Source organism: Colobus angolensis, unplaced genomic scaffold (assembly GCF_000951035.1).
Source record: "Colobus angolensis palliatus isolate OR3802 unplaced genomic scaffold, Cang.pa_1.0 Scaffold410, whole genome shotgun sequence".
Taxonomy (NCBI): Eukaryota; Metazoa; Chordata; class Mammalia; order Primates; family Cercopithecidae; genus Colobus; species Colobus angolensis.
The window spans coordinates 557,358-580,753 of NW_012117489.1; the positions used below are offsets into that span (position 1 = coordinate 557,358).

The following is a 23,396-nucleotide window of genomic DNA, read 5'->3' on the forward strand; positions in this document are numbered from 1 at the left end:
AAAGAAAATTTAAAATGAAACATTACTTTTGTTGACAGAAATATACATGCATACAAATATGTAAATACATACATATTTGAATATTACATAAAATGGCCAATTTAATAAGCTGGTTTAGGGTCTCAAGATATGTTTGTATATACACACAATAAAAATTCTATAAATTATTATTATTATTTTTTGAGACAGAGTCTCACTCTGTTGCCCAGACTATAGTGCAGTGGCACGATCTTGGCTCACTGTAACCTCTGCCTCCCAGTCTCAAGTGATTCTCCTGCCTCAGCCTCCCAAGTTGCTGGGATTACAGGCACGTGCCACTACTGCCCAGCTAATTTTTGTATGTTTAGTAAAGACAGGGTTTCACCATGTTGGCTACGCTGGTCTCAAACTCCTGATCTCAAATGATCCACCTGTCTCGGCCTCCCAAATTGCTGGGATTACAGGTGTGAACCACAGTGCCTGGCTTACATTAATTTTCTTAACAGAAATTTTCTTCTCAAGATTTATTTGCTCTCTGCACTACAAAGAGTACAAACAAAAGATAATGATTTTGCCTTCCCAGTCTCTCTACCCCTAAGCTACAGATGAGAAATAAATAAGGATCTTAATTTCTGACCTTTTGCAAATAGTTCAGGTCTGGACAAGTGGGCAGTGGACCTCTGAGGACTGTAGTATGTTCTTGCAGGTAGATCAACAATGCCATGATCAGGAGATATTTACAGGATGAGGTGAAGTGATAAAAAAATTATTTACCTCAAAGACTTTCCATTAGTTACAAGCTCTTGAGCTATAGTCAAGTGGATCAAACTGGAAAATAGTCATGGCTGTTTGCAACATCTCATCCTCTCAACTCACAAAGCAATGTTGTAGAATTAGTCTTGGCATAGGAAAGTACATATTGTTTCATTAAAAAGACTCAAAGCCCTCCCCCCCACAAAAACCCTCGCCTCTTGTAAAGCCCATTGAGATTAGCAGCAGGTGGAGAAGCTGGAGTCTCAAATTCTTATGCCAATAGGACTCCTTTAGCTCCTCTTTTTGCTTTTGGCTAAATTATGTTTCCATGCTATCTCTTAATCATCTGGATACTGCTATTTCTAGTATTAATTTATCAGCATTTCTTAAGGGTAATAGAAGGTACTTTAAATGTTAACTCATGGAATGCCCTGTGGTTGTAAAATGAGCTTAACTTGCGTAGTATCTGATTCTTCATCATAGATCTACAGAGGAAAATCTGGTAATGAGATAGCATCAAAGAACTTGGACCCACCCAAGGGGACTCTGAGGTTGGAATATAGTGAGAGCCTACTATGGCTATAAAAATGTAAATTAACTAACTTTCTTAATTATATAATAAAATCGGTAAAACCATTTTCTCTGTTAAAGTAAGGACACAGCAGTTCAATGTACTTACTTCCTTTCACTCATATTTCGTATGTATAAATTTTATATGTACAAGCAAAATATTCTACTTTCACTTTATCCCATGTATTTCTCCATGTTACTTGGCTTAATAACTAATTTTCAAGACTGTATCATATTTCATCTGCTTTGGTAAACTTTAATTTACTTATTTATTTTTAAAATATTTAAATGGTCTACCCTGTTCTTAATAATTTGTTTAATCTGTTTTACATTAGTTGTTTCAACATTTTTTCCATTGTCATCACAATTATCACTGAAAATTTTAGTTACTAACCATTAAGGCGGTTTAAAGAATTTGGTTAGACGGACTTTAATACTGTCAAATACTTCACAGTGTATTTGAGTTTAGGTAAAACTGGGCCTGAAACTATAGTTAACCCCTTTACAGGGACTTAAAGTACATAGACGGGAGTATGAATTTATTCAAAAAAACACTTTTGCACACCAATTGACTGCTGAGTATACAAGACCATGAAGATACTGAATTCTTAAAACATTTCTTTTAACTTTGAAAATGGTCTTAAATTTTTGTCCCTAGAAACTCACTTTTCCATTTTTTGCATTTCCCCCAAATGATGCCAATGTATCTTAACATATGAAATTTTATATATTCACAAAATTTAAATTAAGGGGATTGTTATTCATTTTACAAAAGATATGTGAATAGAAAAGGCATATTCTTTAACCTAAAATAATTTACATACTACTTTTAAGAAACATGTCGTAACATGCTGATAAATGTATAACGAAGAAACTATGTCTATAACAGAGTCACAACAGAGTTGCAGTCACTTTTGCAACCTACTCCAGCAAAATTAATTTTTCTCTCATTTGCCCTCCCATATAGCTTCATGCAAAGTTCTGCTGTACCCTTTATCATCCTGAAATTGAAAATGTCATGACTGGAGGATGAACAGAAGGAGAAGAGTAAGTGTTGCTAAAACTGCTAACATCAAATTAGGCATAAATGTGGATGGAATCTTGTTTATTTTCTTTACTTAATTTACAGACATGATCTAACATAGTAAGTTCAAAGAGGAAAAAAATACATCTTCCTTTAGCATTGTTAAATGATTTCTAAAGGATCTCCTTGCTTAAAGATGTTTTGGTTCTTCTATCTCTGACCAGGAAGTCATACATATTTTCTATGGGCAACAACATGAAAATCCAAACTCTTTAGCATGTCATTCAAGACCCTCAGAATCGGGCTTCAAATGACTTTCTCTGTTCATGTCTTCTCACTCCGTATTGCCCTGCCCCTTAACTCTATCAGATCAGTCTCTAAAGATGCTGCACTTTGTGACACAGCTTTGCTCTTGGTGTTTGTTTCCTCTTTTTGAAAACATCCCTCTCCTCCTGTATGCCCATGCAAAATCCGACACCTTCTTTTGTTCAAAATCTCTTCCTTTGGAAAAACTTCTGCTACCTCCTCGAGCAAAATTAATGTTTCCCATATTTGCCCTCCCACACAGCTTCATGCAAAGTTCTGCTGCACCCTTCATCATTCTGAAATTTAAAAGACTGCATTTGTGTCCCTACATTGTGAGTGTCTTGAAGCTAGAACTGTCTTCTTACTATTGTCTAGTAGAGCACCAATACAGTGGTTGCTTAAAAAAAAAAAACAACAACTTCCTGAAAGAACAGGAGATTGGTATATGGTGAGTTGGTTGGATATTCACTAAGTCAATCAATATTTTAAAAATATTTAATGGGCATAAATTATGTGTCATGGGAGGAGATGGGAAATATAATGGTGAAATGAGGATAAAACAGTAAACGAGTTCCTGTATTCTGATATTTAGATTCCAGTGGCGAAGAAAGACAAATGAACAGGTGACTTCAATACTAAAGGGCTAACACTTGCTGTGTTCCCAATATCTGTAAAGTAGCCACATTTTATTCATGTTTACAAAATATATTCCACACTCTGTCAGATGCCCTGCTAAATTCTACCACCGATCTTGAGTCAAAGGCTGGAACAGCTTAGGGTCCTTAACTCAGACATTCCCCTCTTTGTTGGTGACACTTTCTCCATTTCCACCCATTTTCATTAAGGCAGTTGGAGCCTTCAGAGTAATTTCTCTCTCTTCAGATTCTGACATTAGGCAGCCTTGTTGTCAGTTCAGTAACCATTTAGAGTTCCTTCCATTTGATTGAAAACCTGTCCCGGACCTCCAGCTTCTCTGACTTTGCATCCTGGATATCACATTGGCTTTAAAACCTCATCTGTGTTCATGTAGTGATCAAGGTCAACATCTCCAGTGATAAGATAAGTGGATATCATGTACTTCTTGACATGAAGTGGTGAAAGGGCATCTCATCTTACTGGTATTCTTCTCCAAAACCCACAACCCCCATCTAATCATGAGAAAGCATCATGAGGGACATTCTGCAAAATACCTGAACAGTGCTCTTCAAAAGCCTCCAGGTCATAAAAAATAAAGTTAGTATTAGGAGAAGTTGGGTTAAGGACATAACCCTCTGTACTGGTTTTACAACTCTCCTAAAAAATCTAAAAGTACTTCAAAATAGAGTTCAAAAAACAAAAACGAAAAAACAAAAAACAAAAACACAGCCCTAATCTGACTGACTGCTACTCAGGTTGAGTGGATATTTTGGATTCTGAAACCCCAAATGTACCTAGATTTCCATGAGTTACTTCATGAGAGCTGGGTAGGAAAAGACCCAAGTCCCGTTTTCCGACATAAAGTTGAATTTATGCTGTGTCTAATAGGAGCTATCCGAAAGCCTTTCTGAGTCCTATAGGCAAGCTATGTAAAATGGCCTGATGATTTAGTATCATATGGCCAGAGGCTCTCCATGCAAGGTCAAACTTGACACATATAAAAAGGAAAGTCACAGCCCCTAGGATTAATATACAGTAAAATTCTTTCAAGATTTGGTCTACTAGTCATCAAGAGGATAGTAAATGATGCTGTATTGTAATTTTCAGATGATACCTGTGTGAACACAAGAATAGGGATTTTTATCTATTATACACTAGAAAAATTGAGATATTAAATTGAGAGATCTGGAATTACTTCATACAGCAAAAAAAAATTTGTGCTTAATAGTAATTTCTTAGAAGGAAAATGTTACCAACATAACTTATATGTTAGAGTTAATGCATGACACTTGTGAAATAGAGCAGTGTTTCTCATATTTTTTATCTTAGGACCCCTTAATACTCTTAAAAGTTATAAGGAACCCCCCTAAGAACTTTTGCTTCTATGGATTGTAGTTGCTGATATTTACCATATTCAAAATTAAAACTGTTAATTAAAAATATTTACGTAAGAACTCATTACATTTTAACATGAAAACATAATTTAAATAAAAATAACTACATTTTTCAAAGAGAATTAGTGAGAAGAGTGGCAGTGCTCTACAGTTGTGCAAATCTTTTTAATAAGTGGCTGGAGAGAAGAGAGTTGGGTTCACAAATATGTTTCTACATTCAATCTATTATGATACATTGTTTTGCTTGAAGCAAATGACAAAAATATGGAACTACAACAGATTAAGTAGTTGGAAAAGAAAGAAGTATTTTAATAGCCCTTTCAGATATATTCTTCTTTTACAGTACAACAAACCTCAACAAGTAGTAGTTTCTTAAGGGTTAATTGTACCAGGGAATCTGAAACTATATCAATGAACTCTTCGTATTCTATTACCTTAATATATATTGGTTTATTTTAAAATTTCAGTGAATATTTTATCCATGCATTATTTTGCTAACATGCATTGATCATTTGGAAAACATTTAGTGAGTTATGCAGATATTTCAAATGTTGACACATTTCATTATACAATATCAAAAAAATCACATTTGTTTATATTACCACCAAACTCATTATCACTGTCCAGTTCACAGTGGCAAATAAAAGCTATCCATAGTGCTCTCAAATTCAAATTTTCTATTGAAAGCTCTAATTTTATCAACAAATTACTATTGCTTGTTTTGCTTTGGTGACGAACTCACTTTTGGTTCCTTTTTTGAGAAAATGTCTGCCAAATACTCAAGTTTGAATAACTGTAGTTTTTCCTGTCAGTCATTCTTTCAAATAAAAACCATGTGCCTGGAAAAAAGCAGTTAGTTCAGCTTGCTACTCAAACAACTGTACAGGAGCTTTTCCTTGAGACAACCATGGTAACTAGGTATCCAATGCAAATGACTTACGTAAAAATCAATACTTTTAACCTCTTCATCAAGAATATTATTAAGTGAAGCTCCCAAAAAATTAAATTGTGTGGTTGGGAAGATACAGTGCCCAGGAACACAGTTTAGAGTGTCACTGCTTTGATTTATGCTAAGGAGCCAGCAGTTTTACCCTCCCTTGCTTTTGCACCACTAGTGCAAATGTCAACACAGTGAAAATGGCAAAGAATATCTTAGTGTTATTATGAAAACAGTTTTGACCCCATGAAGCCCCTGGGGATCCACAGGGTATATGGACCACACTTTGAGATCTGCTGACATAAAGGACGATGATAAAACTACCATTTCTTTTCTTTAGTACCGAGGGACCTTTTCTTAGGAGAACCCACAAAACTAACAGTCAGACTTTTAACACATGGTTACTCAATCCACAGAGTTGTGGAAAGGTTCACCAAAGAGTATGATAAATATAAGAATGTCAGTATGTACCAGCAAGTAGTTAATGGAGAGGAGATGGATTGAGAAGAATGCAAAACAGTGGAGATTCTAAGAAGTCAGTGAGTGCAGAGCCGACTTTGGAACCAGGAATTGAGAGGAGGGGCTGGAGAAAAGGGTAGGCAATGAGACCAGGCAGGCACAAACACCACCAATTCACCCCTGTAGTTTGTGGGGCCAGGCACCTTCAGCTTGACTGTCTTGAGTGGTAAGGGCTTCTTACCTAAAGGTACAGACTGAGAAATCTACTTATAGACAACTATACTGAATTATTGTATTATAACATTTTTTGACAATGTTTTCCCTCAAAGTGGCTTGTTTATTTATTAATCTAATAAATCTGTCAGTTATTAACAAATCGAGTTTCTGTGAAAGCAAAAAATCTTAACGTTAGGTGAACCATTTCAAATAGTATTCTATAAAAATTTTGTTTTCAAGGCCAGCTTCTGGACTACACAATATAATTCCCAAATGAGGGAATGAGTGGATTCACACTGATGTTTAAATTTTTATATTTGACAGAACTAATGCAGTATATCTTGACAGCTATATACAGTAGCTTAATGCTAAGCTTTTTATGCTGAATATAGAATGGATTTTGCACCAGTGTTTTGGACTAGCAGGTTTTAAGATTTCTATTCACATTACACAGCAGTCTGAGGCTGCTTGATAAAACAAGTATTGGCTATTTAACAACTGCCTCACAAAATGTCTCAATATTTAAGAGAAACCCAAGGCAAAGACATTTTGAAAATATACATTTTAACCAGAATCTGGATGCTAAGTAAACATCTTTTAGTGTTCAGAAAGACTTGCAGCTATGGCATTTGTGACTTAACAAGATGAAGATCTCCATGCCAAAAGATAAATTATGCCATAAAAGTTTCTTATCAAAAGAAAATACGTTTTCAGATAGAATTTATGTTTTATAAAAGGCTTTACATAAAAGCTCATTTGATACATTGTAAAAATACTGGAAGCTTTTAATTTGGAGTTTAGTATGAATACACGTGAGGCAATACTATTTTCTGTTTTGCCACTATGTTCTCTTTTTATAAACTGCAGATCAATTTTCTCTATAACAGCACCTTTTTAGTTTTGTTTGTAACTAAGGTTACTGTAAATTGTTAACTTTATAGTAGAATATTAAATTCTAGATGAACTGACATCTAGGAAGCAATGAAATTGGAGAACTTCTCCTTTAAAAAAAAAGAAGTTAAAATTTTAACATTGTACCAAAATATGATACAGTCACATTCTAAAATGTACATATATTTTTTCACATGGATTAGATTCAGATCTCCCAAAGGGCATGTGGTCTCTTCTATCAATGAGACTGCACGTGAATCCAGAACCCTGGTTTGATTTGTGCAGCCCAGCTAACCACTGAGTATAAACACCAACCCTGTTATAATTCAGTATGCAACTGAGCTAGTCTTCCACACTGGGGGGGGGGGGGAAATCCCTCCTATTTTCTAAAGTTGCCCATCTCTATCCGTTTCTGTCAAATTGCCACAATTGCCCAGATAAAACATTTGAGAGTATGTCAGCTTTAATTAATGTAACATGACCTGATCATTTCCACAGTTAAGAATAAAGAAGTTTGCTTTCTTTAAATCCAAAGCTCAACCTGGAGATTATGCTAAGTTGCTTCATTCATAGTCCATACTCCTCTGCTCATGTCAGAAGGACAGCATTTGTCCCCTCTAGTGATAAACAAATTATACATGAAATCAATTCCACTTCACAATCATTTTCCCTATTGGGTATTATCTTTCCTTCCCTGCTCCCTCCAGTTAAGCCCGCATCCTGTAACTTGCTAATGAGCTGAGAGCTTTCTGTTCCAGGTGGCACCCCCTGCCTCGAAGTCATGACATTTCCCATTTCGAATGCTGCTGGCATTTTTCGACAGCTCCTGCTAACTAGCCTTTTTGACCTGCACTAAGAGGAACTCATCTGATCGAATCCTCTAACCTGCCAATCATTCCAGCAAATGATCTTCACAGTCACTCCCAAGGCAGGAATGATAGGAAAAAAAAAAAAAAAAAAAAGGAAAAGCGAGTGAGAGAATGAGGGAGTAGGCAAGCGGCTGCCTCTGCAGCTACCTAATGAGAATACTTTAAGTCTCTGAGGCAGCTGAAACACTGAAAAACTGGTGGGAAAATTAGGACACAACTGAATGCCTGGCTCTGTAATTACTGATTTCTTTCCATCCTGAGATCATTTTGAGAGCAACACCTCTGAGATGTGCCAGTTTCTAAAGAACACAAGAATATCCTACCTTACGTAGAGAAAATAGATTTATTTCTCCTGCCACTATCAATATGCAATTCTCATAATCCCACTCTGTCAAACAGCATCCTTTGCAGAATTAATCATGTGCTATAAGCTCGTTAAGTGTGCATTTGTAAACTAGGGATGATTATAATATTTGCCACAGTGAAGAAAGGACCTCTTTTCTCAGGCATATTTTAAATGTTACCACCATTTAGGGGTGTTAATTTTTACATATTCACATAAAAACAAACAGGTATGCTGGAGGTTGGTATGGAGCCAGGGAGGATTAAAGTCTTGACACCGACAAAAAGAGGATAATCTGGGCATTCTTAACTAATAGAGGTAAAATAATTTTTTTCCTTTCAGATTTTTCCTGCCTGTGCAGAATCAGTTTATTTAATTATATTAAAACTTAGTGGTGCCTTGGCCCACAGAATAAACCTATTACTTTAGGAAGAATGATCTGGGACATGGTTAATTTGGCAATGGATCACAACTCTATGTATCTTAATATGGAGTAGATTTGTTGACCAAGGAAAGATACAATATAATTATGTGTTATCATTATACCATTGTATGTAATAATGTAAAATAAATACTGTACATGATTTAATTGCATATTATACTCACATATCTTTCCCCATTTATAGTAATTAGGCCAATAGCCCCATTTACAGTAATTATTATATGTAATTGAGGGCATTTTACTAATTGCATTGAAAATGATAAACCAGAGCAATTAAAAATCCAAGGGCACTATACGTAATGCAAACTACATTAAGAGAATGGTGATAATTTAAAGGGAAAACATTCACCCAAATATTGAAGTTAACAGTTCAGTATTTGATTCCATGCTTGGCATACAGGGTTTTTTAAAATTTTTTTTGGGGGTGGTTATTTTTATAATGAGATAAATTTCCACCAAGGACTCTAACTTTTGTATTGTTTTTGTTCTAGATTGTGTACATTATTTCCCTATATGGAAAAGTAACTTTTGATTAATCTATGATGTTATCTTCACAACTCAAGGACTGATGGAAAATTATTCTTTTTGGCTGTATGAAGGGTGTGTGTTTGTGTGTGTGTGTGTGCATGCGTAGGTTAGTAGAGAAAGCAGCTATCCTAAATTCCAAAAGATGCTCAGTAAACCATTCATTTGCACAACCAATTTGATACTCTTAAAAGCTTTATTCATGGAAGCGATTCAGAGTATTGCAAACTGTTCGTAAATTATACTTGTAATACTTTAGCTAAAATGTTTAACTTTGTCTATCAAAACACATTTGGGTTGAATTTTCATTACATTTGCTATCTGTCTAGAATTTTAATGTGTCTAAGGACATGAAACCCTGGCTCTTGTCCCCAAGCCCCAGTGTCTAGCCCTCCCTGATCCCAGTCCCCAGCCCTCCCTGATCCCAGTCCCCATTTCTACCCAGACAAAGCTCCCATGTGAAGAATATCGCAGGAGGAGTGACGAGCATCCATGGGACAGCGGGAATAGTTTCCAGCTTCTTTTTGCCTTCCCTTCTTGACATTGTCATTTAGACATTGTCCTCTGTGCATTCAAATGTCATCCCAGACCATCAGCCCACTTCAACTCAAACAGCCTCCTTTTATGCTTAGACACTTCTTAGAGTATCAGCAGACCACAAAGACTGTCTAGTGGGACTCAGCTGCTATACTGGTATTAATAATACAATACAGTACACTTAGGGCATAGACAATTCCTTCTGTATCCCAAATTCATAAGAATCAACATTAAATGAAAAGGAAAAATAGAGCACCTGAACTGTTTCTATTTTCTATATGTGACTGCTAACTTCCTTGTAATAAATATTGTGGTTACTAGCCACATCACAGCTTGGGCCCACTATTTATAAGAAAGGTTCACTCATATTGTGCTGCTGGCTAAATAGTCCCTAAGAAATTAATTTGGGTTTTAAGAAGTCAGAAGATGCAAGTGCTATTCCCCCCGCCCCTCACCATTTTGAAAGTTCATTTGACCTGGAAATGCTGAATCACAAAAATATAGTCAATTTTTAAGGATCCATGGGTTGATGAACCAATTTGTGAAGCATCAACCAGTTTCCTCTCTTTTAGTCACTTTGTTTTTTAAAACCTTCAATCAGAGAAAAAAAAAAAAAAAGGAAAAAAAGGGAAAAAGGGCAAAAAATTAGTATTTTTAGTTAAAAAAATCACTCTAAATTCTTTGTTTTTAAGAAACAGTTAAATATTTAAAGATAATGGAGCTTCATTTGGGTAACATACATGGTTTAGTGAAACAATGTATATGTGCACAAATTTGTGTGTGATGGCAGAGAGAATTAATATGATAAAGCAAATGTAGCTAATGTAGTAAAATGTTAACGCTTTGGGGAGAGTGGTTGAAGGGTATCAGGAGTCTTTGTGCTATTCTTGCATCTTTTCTGTAGACATGAAATCATGTCAATATAAACAAAAACTAAATGCTTGAAGGCTGGGCATAGTTGCTCATGCCTGTAATCCCAACACTTTGTGAGGCCAAAGCAGGATGATCGCTTAAGGACAGGAGTTTGAGACCAGCCTAGACAACATGGTGAGACTCCACCTTTACAAAAAACTAAAAAATGATCCAGGTGTGGTGGTGCACACCTGTAGTCCTAGCTACTCAGGAAGCTGAGGTGAGAGGATCATTTGAACATAGGAAGTTCAGCCTGAGCAACACAGCGAGACCCTGTCTCTTAAAAAGAAAAAACAAGTAACAAAATAAAATAAAACAAAAATGCATTCTGAAGGAAGCATGATACAACTTTATTTTCATTCTGCTTTGTGACAATCCCAGTAGGTGGTGACAGCCTACGAGTCCTCTGCCTACCCTTGCATGGGGTTAGGGTGGTAGTGGTGGAGAGTACAGATCAGAGTTGACCCAAAGAAAAGAAGGGGTGGAGAAGCAGAGAAGGGACGAGGAGGAGGAGAGAAGAAACAAACTTGCATTAGCGTTTAAAGGACAGAACAGACTCCCCAGGGTAGAGAGGGAGCTAAGGTAAGGTGGGGTGGAGGTAAGGTGAGGTAGGAGAACTAATAGCATTCCAGCCTCTTCTCATATGGGTATTCATAATATGCATCATGCATTTGAGGTTCAAAGTGCTGTCAATTTCCCAAATAAGATGAATTTTTAAATTGGCAGTCATGTGGGGGTAATGGTAACAACTAGGGAATCTTTCAGATGAAACCTGCAAAGAAAGTGCACTAAGTAAGGTTTGTTTCCCCTCCAAGCATCATTTCAACAATTGTTGTCAATTATATGAAGTAACAGAAATAATAAAACTGTAGCCACTTAATAGGAAAAAAAAATTGTAGGATCATGCAGAAAATGGCAGTTTTTGCAGGAAAAACCCCAGAAATCTTTCTAGTACTGAAAGAAACCTAGATCTAACACTTGTGTTTCTTATATATTGAAAAGTGCTGATGGATATTATCTCCTTTTGTGTCTATAGTTGAGAAAATGCAACATACCTTAAAAGGACCTTTTGTCAATAGCCAAAAATATCACACAATGAAGATATCATACCATCAGAACTGGAGTTTCTCTCTGTACTTGCCTGATTTTTCACTCAGCAGTATACAGGCCAGGCAAGGCACTTTCCAGCTATACTGCTTGCTTTCCAAAAGCTTCTCCAAGTTTCTGAATGGCTAAGCCCAGCGGTCTCTTCCAAACACTTCCTTAAAAACAGGTTGGCCACCCAGTTCTGGGCTCAGCTGACTGGATCAGGGCTCAGAGCCTGACCTCAAGGCAGCCTACAGTCAGCCAGCAGTTTCTACGGGGGTGACTGACACAACAGCTTCGCTCTATACTTCATGATGATGGCTACATCAATCAGAGCCACTCTCCGAGAGGGTTTGAATCTGAGGCAAAAAGAGGTCAGCAATAGACTGCCCCAGAAGTAGAGGGACAAAGAGAAATGATAATAAGCGGGATCCATGAATAAGCAGAAACAAGTCAGCAGAAGCCCTGAAGTGAAGGGAACATGAAAGCTGTGTTAGTTGATGCAGAGACAGAAAAAGTGAGCCGCCATAATGTCACAGCATGGAGGAGAGCAATAGGTGGCTGTTCTTTAGGAGCAGTTTCCAGAGTTGAGATGGCGGTTGAGATGGCAGACAGCTCTAGGTGGCCTACCGAGTAAGAAACACCGTTCTAGTAACGTTCAGACAGTGCTGCCACAGTCTTAAGCACCAGTGCATTGTATTCTGTCTAAAACCAGGTTTCTAAAAAAATCTTCATCTCATTTAATTAAATTTCCTTGAGCATTCTACTCTGTTTACCTAACAGCCTACTTATAGGAGATGACTGCTTAACGACCAAGTAGAAAGTCCGACACATTTTTTTTTCATTATCATGCAATTCCTATATAATGCAGATTTGCAGAAATAAGAGGTTAAAAGGTAAGGAGAGGGTCACCAAAATATGCATGCAGTTAACTTCTTGCAATTGAACCAAATAAAATTCTTTCATGCACTAGACAAATATTTGTAAATTTATTAGGAATGGGGTCTGTGAACCAACTGATTCACTGAAAACAGATATTCCATAATAAGCACATACTATTTCAGAAAAATTACAAAACATATCTAAAAGAGTTGAGACCTTTCTTATCCCTTATATTTAGCTAAAGGAGAAGTAGAGTGACCATGCACTTTCTATGCCAGTTTAGCTTAAGAGGAAAATTAAGCTCACCAGAGGGATGTGTTTGGTATCACTGTAAGCAAATGTAAGTGATACTAAAGGATGTGGTATTCAATACAGCTTCCAGTCTTTTCCTTGGGGAAAATTTCTATGTATATTTAAGGCTCTCTCACACTTTAGAAGGGTCTTACCCATCAGTGCTGATAATATGAGTAAGAAGAATCTATGAAATCTTTACTAATATCTTTAGAGGATAACAAAATGTAAGAAGCGCAGTATTTTGATAATCCAATGGCACCTACCCCATTTTTAACTTAGGTGCTTATGGTTTTCTTCTTATTTAATTTGGTTATAAGACTCTGAAACCAAAATTGCTTTCTGCTGCAAAGCCAAATGCATCTCATTAGATTTTCCACTAAGACCAATTTATGCAAATCTGGCATTATTAACTGAATAATTGAAGTGACCTTGGTAGGCAAGGATAGAAATAATTTGGCATTGAGGTTTGGAAGAAAAATTAGGACTTGAAACATTCTTGTCTACTCAGTCCTGTATTATTTCAAAGACAGAAGTAATACAATGCATTTTCCACATTTACCTCTTTGTAACTCCCCAAAGAGAGGTGGTTAAAATGCCGGCTCACAGTCTTAGTCTCCTTGAGCCCCCAACCCCTTTAGCCTCCGTCTTCTTCCCAATCTCTCTAGGCATTATAAAGAATTGGGACATTTGAGGAAATTCAAATGTCCCAAGATGCCAAAGCCTTCTCTAAACAGTCAATGAATTCAACAGCAACAACAAAATTAAAGTCTAAGAAATTACAGATTTTTCTCTAAGGATATGTTATCTACATAGACATTTTGCTCTATAATGTCTATATGATATTCAGTATTGGTCAGAGTAAGGCCATTCCACAAGATATAAAGGCCAATAAATAGGCTATATTATTTGATCTCTAAGATGGCACCATTTATTTAAAAACTCTGCAAAGGTGAGACATTAAAATAATTTCTTTTTCTGCTGACTGACAGAAAATTCTTAGAATCCATCTTCCCTGTAGCTTTTCTGAGAAAAAAGAAATTGAGTTGTTTCCTCAGCATTATGTTGAATCAAGCTGAGGCATTTGGATTGAAAGAAAACTACACCAACAATAATATTAAAGCTTTATTGGCCAGGCGCGGTGACTCATGCCTGTAATCCTAGCACTTTGGGAGGCCGAGGTGGGTGGATCAACCGAGGTCAGGAGTTCGAGACCAGCCTGGCCAAAATGACAAAACCCCGTGTCTACTAAAAATACAAAAACTAGCCGGGCGTGGTGGTGGGCACCTGTAATCCCAGCTACTCGGGAGGCTGATGCAGGAGAATTGCTTGAACCCAGGTGGAGGCAGAGGTTGCAGTGAGCTGAGATTGTGCCACTTCACTCTAGCCTGGGCAAAAGAGCAAAACTGTGTCTCAAAAAAAAAAAAAAGCTTTACAAGTTGATGTGAAAAAGGCAAAACTCACAGAAAAAATATTTGTGTTGCTATCAAATAATTCTAGAGGAAAGCTTCTACTGTGTAGATATAACTGATATCTAGTTTAAAAAATATATGTGAAGAAAATATATTTTTACATTTTTGTAAAGGCTTTTATATACTGATGATTGTAGTTCTGAGCACCTTTTAAAAAATCTCTTTTCAATTAGCAACCTTTGAGACTCTCCAAGCAACACTTCTGTCCTGTGAGCTTGATCTGATTTCCCAAGGAGGAGCTGAGCTGAAACACGTTCTAGCAGCTTTGACTGCCTGGGCTCAGGTCAGGGGATCTCAAAAGAGCCAAGAAGAAGGAACACAGTCTTGCAATTGAAATTCAGGCTTGCTTGTGTGCATGTGTGTATGAGGCAGTAGCACAAATAAAGTCCACTTTTTTGTTTTGTTCCACTGAATTGGTTAAGGGATTTATAAAGCCAGGGTCCTCATTATGCTAATGCAGGTTAAATACTTTTAAAAAGCATATGATGTAACCCTCACGAATCAAAACCATTCTCAATACCAGGAGGTAGCTTGTCAAAAACTTAGCCCCACTCTTTGTCTGACCAATTGAAATTCAGAGTGGGAGTACAAATGCAACCAAGAGTTGTGCTTTTTATTCAACAGGGAGAAATCACACGAAGAATGAAGACTCTTACCTATGGAGTGACAAGTTTAACAGTAACATCTTCTGACTGTCATTTATACATCATATTTTATCTGGAAACCTTTTATCTCCAAATCATTCATAAATTGCCACCATGCCCCTGATAGGACAAAACTGACCCCTATGTTGAGGGTATTCAAAAGCTAAGTCCAGAAGTAGCTCAAGATACTGGCAGATTACCCACAAGACAATGTGTATAGTTTAAAATTTTCTCTCTTTACCATGCTATCAATTTACCCTGTTAACATATTTCAAACTAAGAGAGGGAGGAAGGAAGAAGAACTACTGCAATGCTGCATATATCCTTTCAGTTACTTGAATACTTTTTATTTTATTTATTTATTTATTTTTTGAGACAGGGTCTGGCTCTGTCACTCAGGCTGGAGTGCAGTGGTGCAACCTCAGCCTCCCAGGCTCAAACCATCTTCCCACCTCAGCCTCCCAAGTAGCTGGGACTATAGGCACATGCCACCACCATGCCCAGGTAATTTTTGTATTTTTGTAGAGATGGGCTTTCACCATGTTGCCCAGGCTGCTCTAGAACTCCTGACTCAAGCAGTCTGCCTTCCTCGGCCTCCCAAAGTGCTGGGATTACAGGCATGTGCCACCATGCCTGGCCTGAACACTTAATTACTGAATATCAGAACAAACACACACTTTTCTCTACAAATCAGCACATAAAAAGCCTTCCCCACAGTAACATTTGTTCTCTATTTGTTTCAGGGACTTGTGTTACATTAAGTGTATGTGTGTGTGTATATATATATAAGTAAATTATATATATATAAGTAAATTATATATGTAAGTAAATTATATATATAAAAATTATATATATAAGTAAATTATATATATATAAAAATATATAAGTAAATTATATATATACTAAAAATTTTCCAAAAACACTAGGCACTTCCATCTGGCAATCAAGAAATACGGCCTTTTCAGAAGTTGCCATCCCAGGCTGGTCATTATGTAGCACACATGATGTGATGACTGGGCCAGGCTGACATGGCTAGAGGTTGCCATGTTTAGATTATGCTTCCTATCTGCAGAATAGTAGAGGACAACGAATTTGATAGTAAAAGAGAAAAGCTTCATCACGATAAGGTCCGTACCAGGAGCCAGACAGGAATCAGAAATAGGTGAAGTGGCCCAGATGGGAGCTAAACTAAACTGGGGAGTCTACATCCCCTCTAAAGGAGGCACCAATGATTTAGTTTCATGCAAACACTTCTGGTAGGAATGCGAAGGCGATATTGCTGGAGTTGCTTATTTTTCAAGGAAAACCAGAAATCTAGACTTTTGTGTATAATCTCCCCATTTTAAAATGAGAACAACTAATTAGAAAAATTGAATGGACAAAAGAAAGTAGGTCTGTGGCTTAGATACAGCCAAAAGTGAACCTTTTTCTAATCTCTGTGAGGAATGTGACTAGTTACAATGACTTGCTTGTAACTAAAATGGTTTGCCTATGACTACATAAATAAAAGCATAAGATAAAGTATAATTTTAGTTAGAATCTAGTAGGTGCCTGAAAATGAGGAAATAACTGAGAGCATTCTATCTCGATAGAAGGTCTGATGAACGCCATAATGTACACAAGAGACTCATAGGATAGTTCGTGAAAAAACGAGTCTGAAATATTTCACTTAAAGAATCTGTTCAACATCCATTAAATACTACTTTCCTCGTAAAGCAGGTCATCTTACCTGTGTGCTCTTGAGAATGTGCTGCTTGTCAGTGCTTGCTGTTTGATAGACTTTTGCCATAACTATTGTTTTTCCCAAAGGCCCGCATGCTTTCTCCAGGTTCTGGTTGCAATCTCACATTTGGGACAGTAAAAATAGAAGACACTGTGGACAGAATACGAAATTTTCATTTATATACGTATAAACATTTATAATCATGTTTTTTTTTTAAATGGAGACTGAGATGCAAGTTTGGATGCCCAGCACACTGAACATCATGGTACGTTTTGATCTTTGAAATGCCAGGTGGTCGCAGGCACACACACACATTTATATACATAAGCAAACATATGATAGGACGGTCTGTCTTTCCCTCAGAACCACAGCTCAGACTATCTCCCACATTTCTCTGATCTAGAACAATGAACTTAGATTGGGAAACAACATATTTTGCCCTTCCTTTGTGCTATTCTTTCATTCATTGGAAAAATATTTATTGAACCTCACACTGTTCTGGGAATTTTAGAATCCTGTACTAAATAAATCAGAATGAAAGGAAATCTCTGTTGTTATAGAGTCCAGTTGGGGGAGACAGGCAATAAGCAACCAAGCAGATATAATACATTAAATAGTGGTAAATGTCATGAAGAAAAATAAAGCAGGGAAGACAAACTGGAAGTTTTAGGGTGGAAAGAGGTCAGTGAAGTCTCTTCTGAGAAGGGACACTGGTGGAGAGAATCAAATGAGGTAAGAGAGCAAGCCATGCATATGTCTAGAGCAAGCATACATATAAGAAGAGGAAACAGCGAGAGCTGACTTTAAGGAGGCAAGAAGAGAAGCAGGCAAACCAGGTAGGAGGTAACAGTAAAAATGTGGTTGAAAGATGGTGAGTGACTGAAGGGCAGGGTGACAGCAGTGAAGTGACAAGTGGCATGATCCTGGATATACTGTGAAGGTAGCAACAACAGGGTCTGTGGAAGAACTGAATGTGGAGTGGAACCAAAAAAAGATGAGTTAGGGATAGCTTCCATCAACTGGAAGAATGATGCTGCTATTTACTGACAAGGGTAAGACTAGAGAAGACGCAAGTTTGAGGGGAAAGATGAGTTCAGTTTTGATAAGATTAAGTGTGAGAGGCCTACTAGATGGTCAAATGGAAATGTTGAGTGTCAGTTGGATATGCAAGTCAAGTCAGGGAAGACAGGACTGGAGATGGAAATTTGAAAACTGTCAGTGTACAGATGATATTTAAATCATGAGATGGGATGAGATCATCTAGGCTCCAGGGAGTCCATGCAGATAGACAGATCTGAGGATTCAGCCCCAGGACACTCTAATGTGAAAGGTCTGGCAGATGAAGAGAAATCAGCAAAGGAGCGTGAAGAGGAGACTTTAGCTTTCTAAACTAGAGGGAAGCAATGAGAGAATACTGTCCTGGAAACCAAGCAAAAGAAGTATTAGTAGGAGGAGATGGTTGTCAATTGCACTGAATCTTCGATAGGCTGGGAAAAGACCAATGGATAGAGGCTTCGAAAGCCAGGCATTGTGGACACAAAAGCCTGGCTGGAAAGGATTCAAAACAGAACAAAAGTCTAGGAAATGAAGGCAGCAAATCTTACATCTGAAATGGGTGCACCTGTTTTATTTTTAAAAAGATGGCACAGAGCTACATTAAGAGCATTATGCTGTTCTAGGACAATACACAGAACATATACAGGAATATGTGAGAAAATCGACAAACTCTAGAGCTAGAAAGGTCCCTGGAGACTACTGTGTCCGTCTTACTCGCTCCTTAACTGAGAAATGGGAAGCCCAGAGAGACTAAGGCACTTGTCCAAAGTTTCCTGGCTAGTTAACAGTGGAGCTGAAGCTGCAATCCAGGTGGTCTGATTCCCAGTTCAGTGCTCTCCACACTGTACCGATTTGTTGGCCTTCTTTCACTGAATTTGAGTTTTGTGAATTAGCAAATGAGTGTAATAAAATCAAGGACTCTGTGCTATGAAGTGTATTTTGTTCATTTACTTTGACAAGGGTAGTACAGCTTCAATTATTTATGTAACTTGATAGTATACGCAGGAGAATGCCCTGTGGTGTATTTGGGAAAAGTAATGAATTTCTTCTAAATCAGCCCTCCATTTACTTCCCCGCAATTAAATATTTGAGAAGAAGTGGGACAAAGCTGTTGGGGTTTCAGAACAGAGGGAGAATAACAGGGTGCCACCAGAATTACCCAGCTTTAACAGCCAGGTCCCCAGATAACTGTACCATTATTCTTGCTTTCTGCTTTTATAATTCCTGCTTCAGTGGCACACTAATACATTACTTCTAAATTTTGGTACTAGGTAACCTGATGAGATTTTAAGGAATAGTATAATAAAGAAAGATACTACATTAGTATGTATTATTGCAAAGCATGTGTCTGACATAAGCCCATAATTTCATTTTTATACGAATCCGTGAAATGACTTGCAGGGCTCTGTGTTACTCAGGTTCCAACAACACTTGATGCCCTTCTCTCGGGGTCTGATATATTACACTAGGCCAAGAAGGCTTAAATCTACTTGTAACTTATTTTTGTTCCCATCTTCTTCTTTTAACCTGATTTTGCTTCCTGCTTGCATTAGTGTTTTCCTCTTGTGGAAATTCTTTAGAAAGTGCTATGAGCCAGCTTTAGGAATGAGAGTGCTATGGATTGAATTGTGTCTGTCCTCAAATTCATCTGTTGAAGCCCTAACCCCTAATGTGATGGCATTTGGAGATGAGGCTTTAGGAGGGTAATTAGGGTTAGATGAAGTCATAAGGGCGGGGCCCTCATGATGAGATTAATGGCTTTGTGAGAAGAGGAAGAGATTGGTCTCTCCACCCTGTGAAGACACAGCAAGGTGCCCTTCACGAGCTGAGAAGAAAGACCTTACCAGGAATCGAATCTGCTGGCACCTTTATCTTGGACCTCCCATCCCCAACAGAAATAAGTGTCTGCTGTTTAAGCCACCCAGTTTACGGTATTTTGTTATTGCAGTGTGACCAAACTGAGACAGCAAAGTTCCTAAACTACAGCTTGGTTGCTAAGACAATCCATTTATTGGTCCTGTAACACTTCTTTCCAGGTGGACCTCCTTTCAAATCTCCTTGAAAAAGCAGCACGTAAGGGTACTTACAGGTGCTGCTGCTACTGCTGCCACCGCCACTGCTGCCTTTGCCAGATGGTGAACTTTTACAAGACTCCATACTAATGTGAAATTTAATTATAAAAATATAAAAAAAACTTCTAAATACAGTCTGCAGAATACTAACCTAGACAATAAGTCACCCAAACCAGTCATTTCACTTAAAGAAACTAATTCCCGAAGTCTCCAAAGTCTGGGAATTCTTTGTTTTGTAAACATGTTTACAAGTACAGCCACGTTGTTCTAAATGGAAATGACTATAGTATTTAATACTGGGATTGTCCTTTCTTGCAACTGGATTTATGCTTCATAATGATTATCTTCTAGACACAGAATGCATTTCTATAACTCAAAATTGTTACTGGAGGCATTTAGTAGAATCTTGCTTTAAAAATATAATGATTTTTCATCTTTATTCTCCCCCCTTCAAAAGGTTTCACTGCTCCTGATGTTTAACGTTATGCAAAGACGTGTTTCTGCCAATGAATATCGCCTTATGGTTATGCTTCTGCAAATAGCCTGCTGTGAGCTGATAAAGGGATTAATGCAGCCAAAATTCTTAATCTGTGAAATTACAAATTAAATTCTCATATTAAAAATACCACCCTGAGGTATTTTTTGTGGTTTTAATTCCCCTCTGGTGTTCTGCATACATGGTGCTTGTTAATGACGGGGACAAGGCTGTCTCCCTTGGCAGTCTGCTGACGAGTGATAATGTGTAGGCATTTACTCACTGATAGAAACTGGATTTAACCACTGGCTGATAAACTAAGTGGCAAGTGGGTAATAAGTCCATATTAACAGAAAAGTACTACTACAGAATTCAGAATTCATAGACCATCAAAATCCTGGCTTAAACTCAATCATCAAGTCAGATGGGATTGAGATGTCACCAAGGAGCAGTGATATCAAGTTACAAGTTACACTAAACGGGAAAACAAACCATATGTTTGAGTGTGATGAGCAATAAACTAGTGAGCCTATTTACATCATTTTTGTTTTCAGTATAGAAAAATTATTTTCCCATAGGGATTTAGTTTTTAATTTAAACAATTTGAGAGTAGCTGTTGTAATAGTCAGTGAGTAGTCTTTAGAAAGGAAGTAGGGCAGAGTATTGAGTAAATATGGGCTGGAAATATGTGAAATGTTAATGAAGATTTGCTAAGCATTAAGGGGAGTAGTAGATTAATACATCTATAGTCACTTTAGGGTTAAAAACAAGTAATGAGAAATAAATGTGGGATATCAAAAAAATATTTCGGATAGAAATACCCAAGAGGAGTTGTACTTAGAACTTAGTTCCAAAATAAAGGGTTATTGCCATCAAGGAGAATCCAATATTACGATGGGTGAAAGAAATCTAAAATCCAAGAGAATGAAGAAATAATCGTATGTCTACTGTAAGTGATGTATACCAAGGATTAATAAACACATGATAAATATTAATGTATATATCGGTATGTTAATTTTTAAGGCAATCAGAAGAGAGTATAGAAGAAGTATCTCTAATTGTCCTTTGGAAAGAACATATCACCATTGAACAAAAACATTCTGACGGTAACAGTTTGTACAAAATTTCACAAGAATTCTGTTTCACACTTTGGAAGAAATCTGAGATCCTCCCAGCCATAAATCCTCCCCCAAATATTTAAAATGTAATTTTTAAAGGCTGTATAAATATGAAGGCTTTTATAAAAGCAAAACAAAACCCACCCAGGAATGTGTTTTCTTTTAAAAGATTCAGAGAAGAGCTGTCTATACAAATACCAAGAGCATTTGCAGTTAAAATGAATTACACGTCTTCAGTCTGTACATGACAATTCAGTGCATTAGCCAATTGCCAACTCTGTTCCTCAGCTCGCTGCATAGCTGCCCTTTTTAAGGTTATTGTTACAACCAAGATGGTCTCTGAGAATCAAACAGAAATGAATCATCTTCTCCTCTGTGTACTGCAGCCAGTTAAAAAGTACTGTATGCATAAAGCACTAAATATGTAAATCATATTTTCCTTTTCCTTTATGACTGCTCAGATCATTTTTTTGGACACACACATAATCAAATACAAAGATGCACAGCTGCAGACTGCAGAGCAGAGATAGCAAAAAAGGAATCCATTTTCTTCCTGTGTCTGGTAAGCTAGCAAATGAATGGCAGGATTCCACTAAATATATATACACATGGCCCCCCTTCCCCTGTTCTCTCTCTCTCTCTCTCTCTCTCTCTACACACACACACCCCCATGTAATGCACATACAAACATACATTATCTTATGTTTGTGCACACACAAATATGTGAATCTCTGTATACACGTTACATACAGATGCTAAAATAAAATGATGTCTCTGCTTGGACTGGATGTTGTGGATTTGTCATACTCACTATCGGTGAGTTCCCATAGCCGTGGGGGCAGGTCACTAAAATACTCATGGCTCAAGGCAGCCTGTGCCGATAGTCTGTTCTTTGGGGAACACTGTAGGAGCTTGGAGGCCAGGTCTTCTGCATGGTTCACATAGCTGAGCCTAAAAACATGAGCAAAAAAGAGATATCAGACCAAACAAGAAAATCCACTAAATAAGACATAAAGCTTACCTAATTTTTCTGGATTTCAATTTATTCTTGGCTAGAAAAACAAATTACCTGCTGAAAATAGAAGCAAAAAGCACACTAGTTCTTAGAGTATTTGTTACTTCAAAGTTACTTTTACTCTAGGTATCACAGTATAATTGATTTAAAATATTTCTACTATAGGCAAAGGGTTGATACTTTCAGAAAAGATAAAACTAGGTCCAGAGGTAGAAAATTTCAGAAGACAACGTATCAAATAATTGCTAGAATTTGTTCATAGAATCTATGTACTATACCCACATCTGGATATATTTATAGAAAATTAATAATAAATACCTAAGAGAATTAAAATAAAACTGCTATTAAACTCTCCAGTTACTAAAGTTTCTTTTCCTCTAAGAATTTACATTTTCTTGCATTGAATATAAATAACATTATTGAAACAGTGCCCTGTCAAATATCAACTATCATAATATTAAAATACAGGTTAGCAAAGGGGATGTGCTTAGATGATATAGGGCTGAATCAATTCAAGATGACCTTTAAAACAACAGTAGATAGAAAATATGTGTCTCAAGATTACAGAAAAAAGCATAACGATAGTCTTTCATGTGGTATAAGCTTTCAAATGCGTAGCAGCTCTTCTCAGTCCAGCTCAGCCTTGCTTTTCATGGAACCTCTATTTCTCTACTCAGAGCAATCAAGCCTGGATAATTAATATAATAATGATAATAAAAGTATTCCTGATAATGGCTACCATTTCTGGATAGTTGAACATGTGTCAGGC

At 37.1% G+C, this 23,396-nt stretch overlaps 1 protein-coding gene across 3 annotated transcripts in view; it reads right to left on the minus strand.

The window, feature by feature from the left end:
- CDK14 (cyclin-dependent kinase 14) overlaps window positions 1-23,396 on the minus strand; it is a 487,133-nt gene that overhangs the window by 68,484 nt on the left and 395,253 nt on the right. For all 3 annotated transcript variants that reach the window (XM_011956201.1, XM_011956202.1, XM_011956203.1), the window contains 2 exons: window positions 22,424-22,563; window positions 16,898-17,041 (listed from right to left, as the gene is read on the minus strand). In XM_011956201.1, coding sequence (XP_011811591.1) covers window positions 16,926-17,041; window positions 22,424-22,563 — 256 coding nt within the window. In that variant the 3' untranslated portion in view covers window positions 16,898-16,925. The remainder of the gene's footprint in view (window positions 1-16,897; window positions 17,042-22,423; window positions 22,564-23,396) is intronic.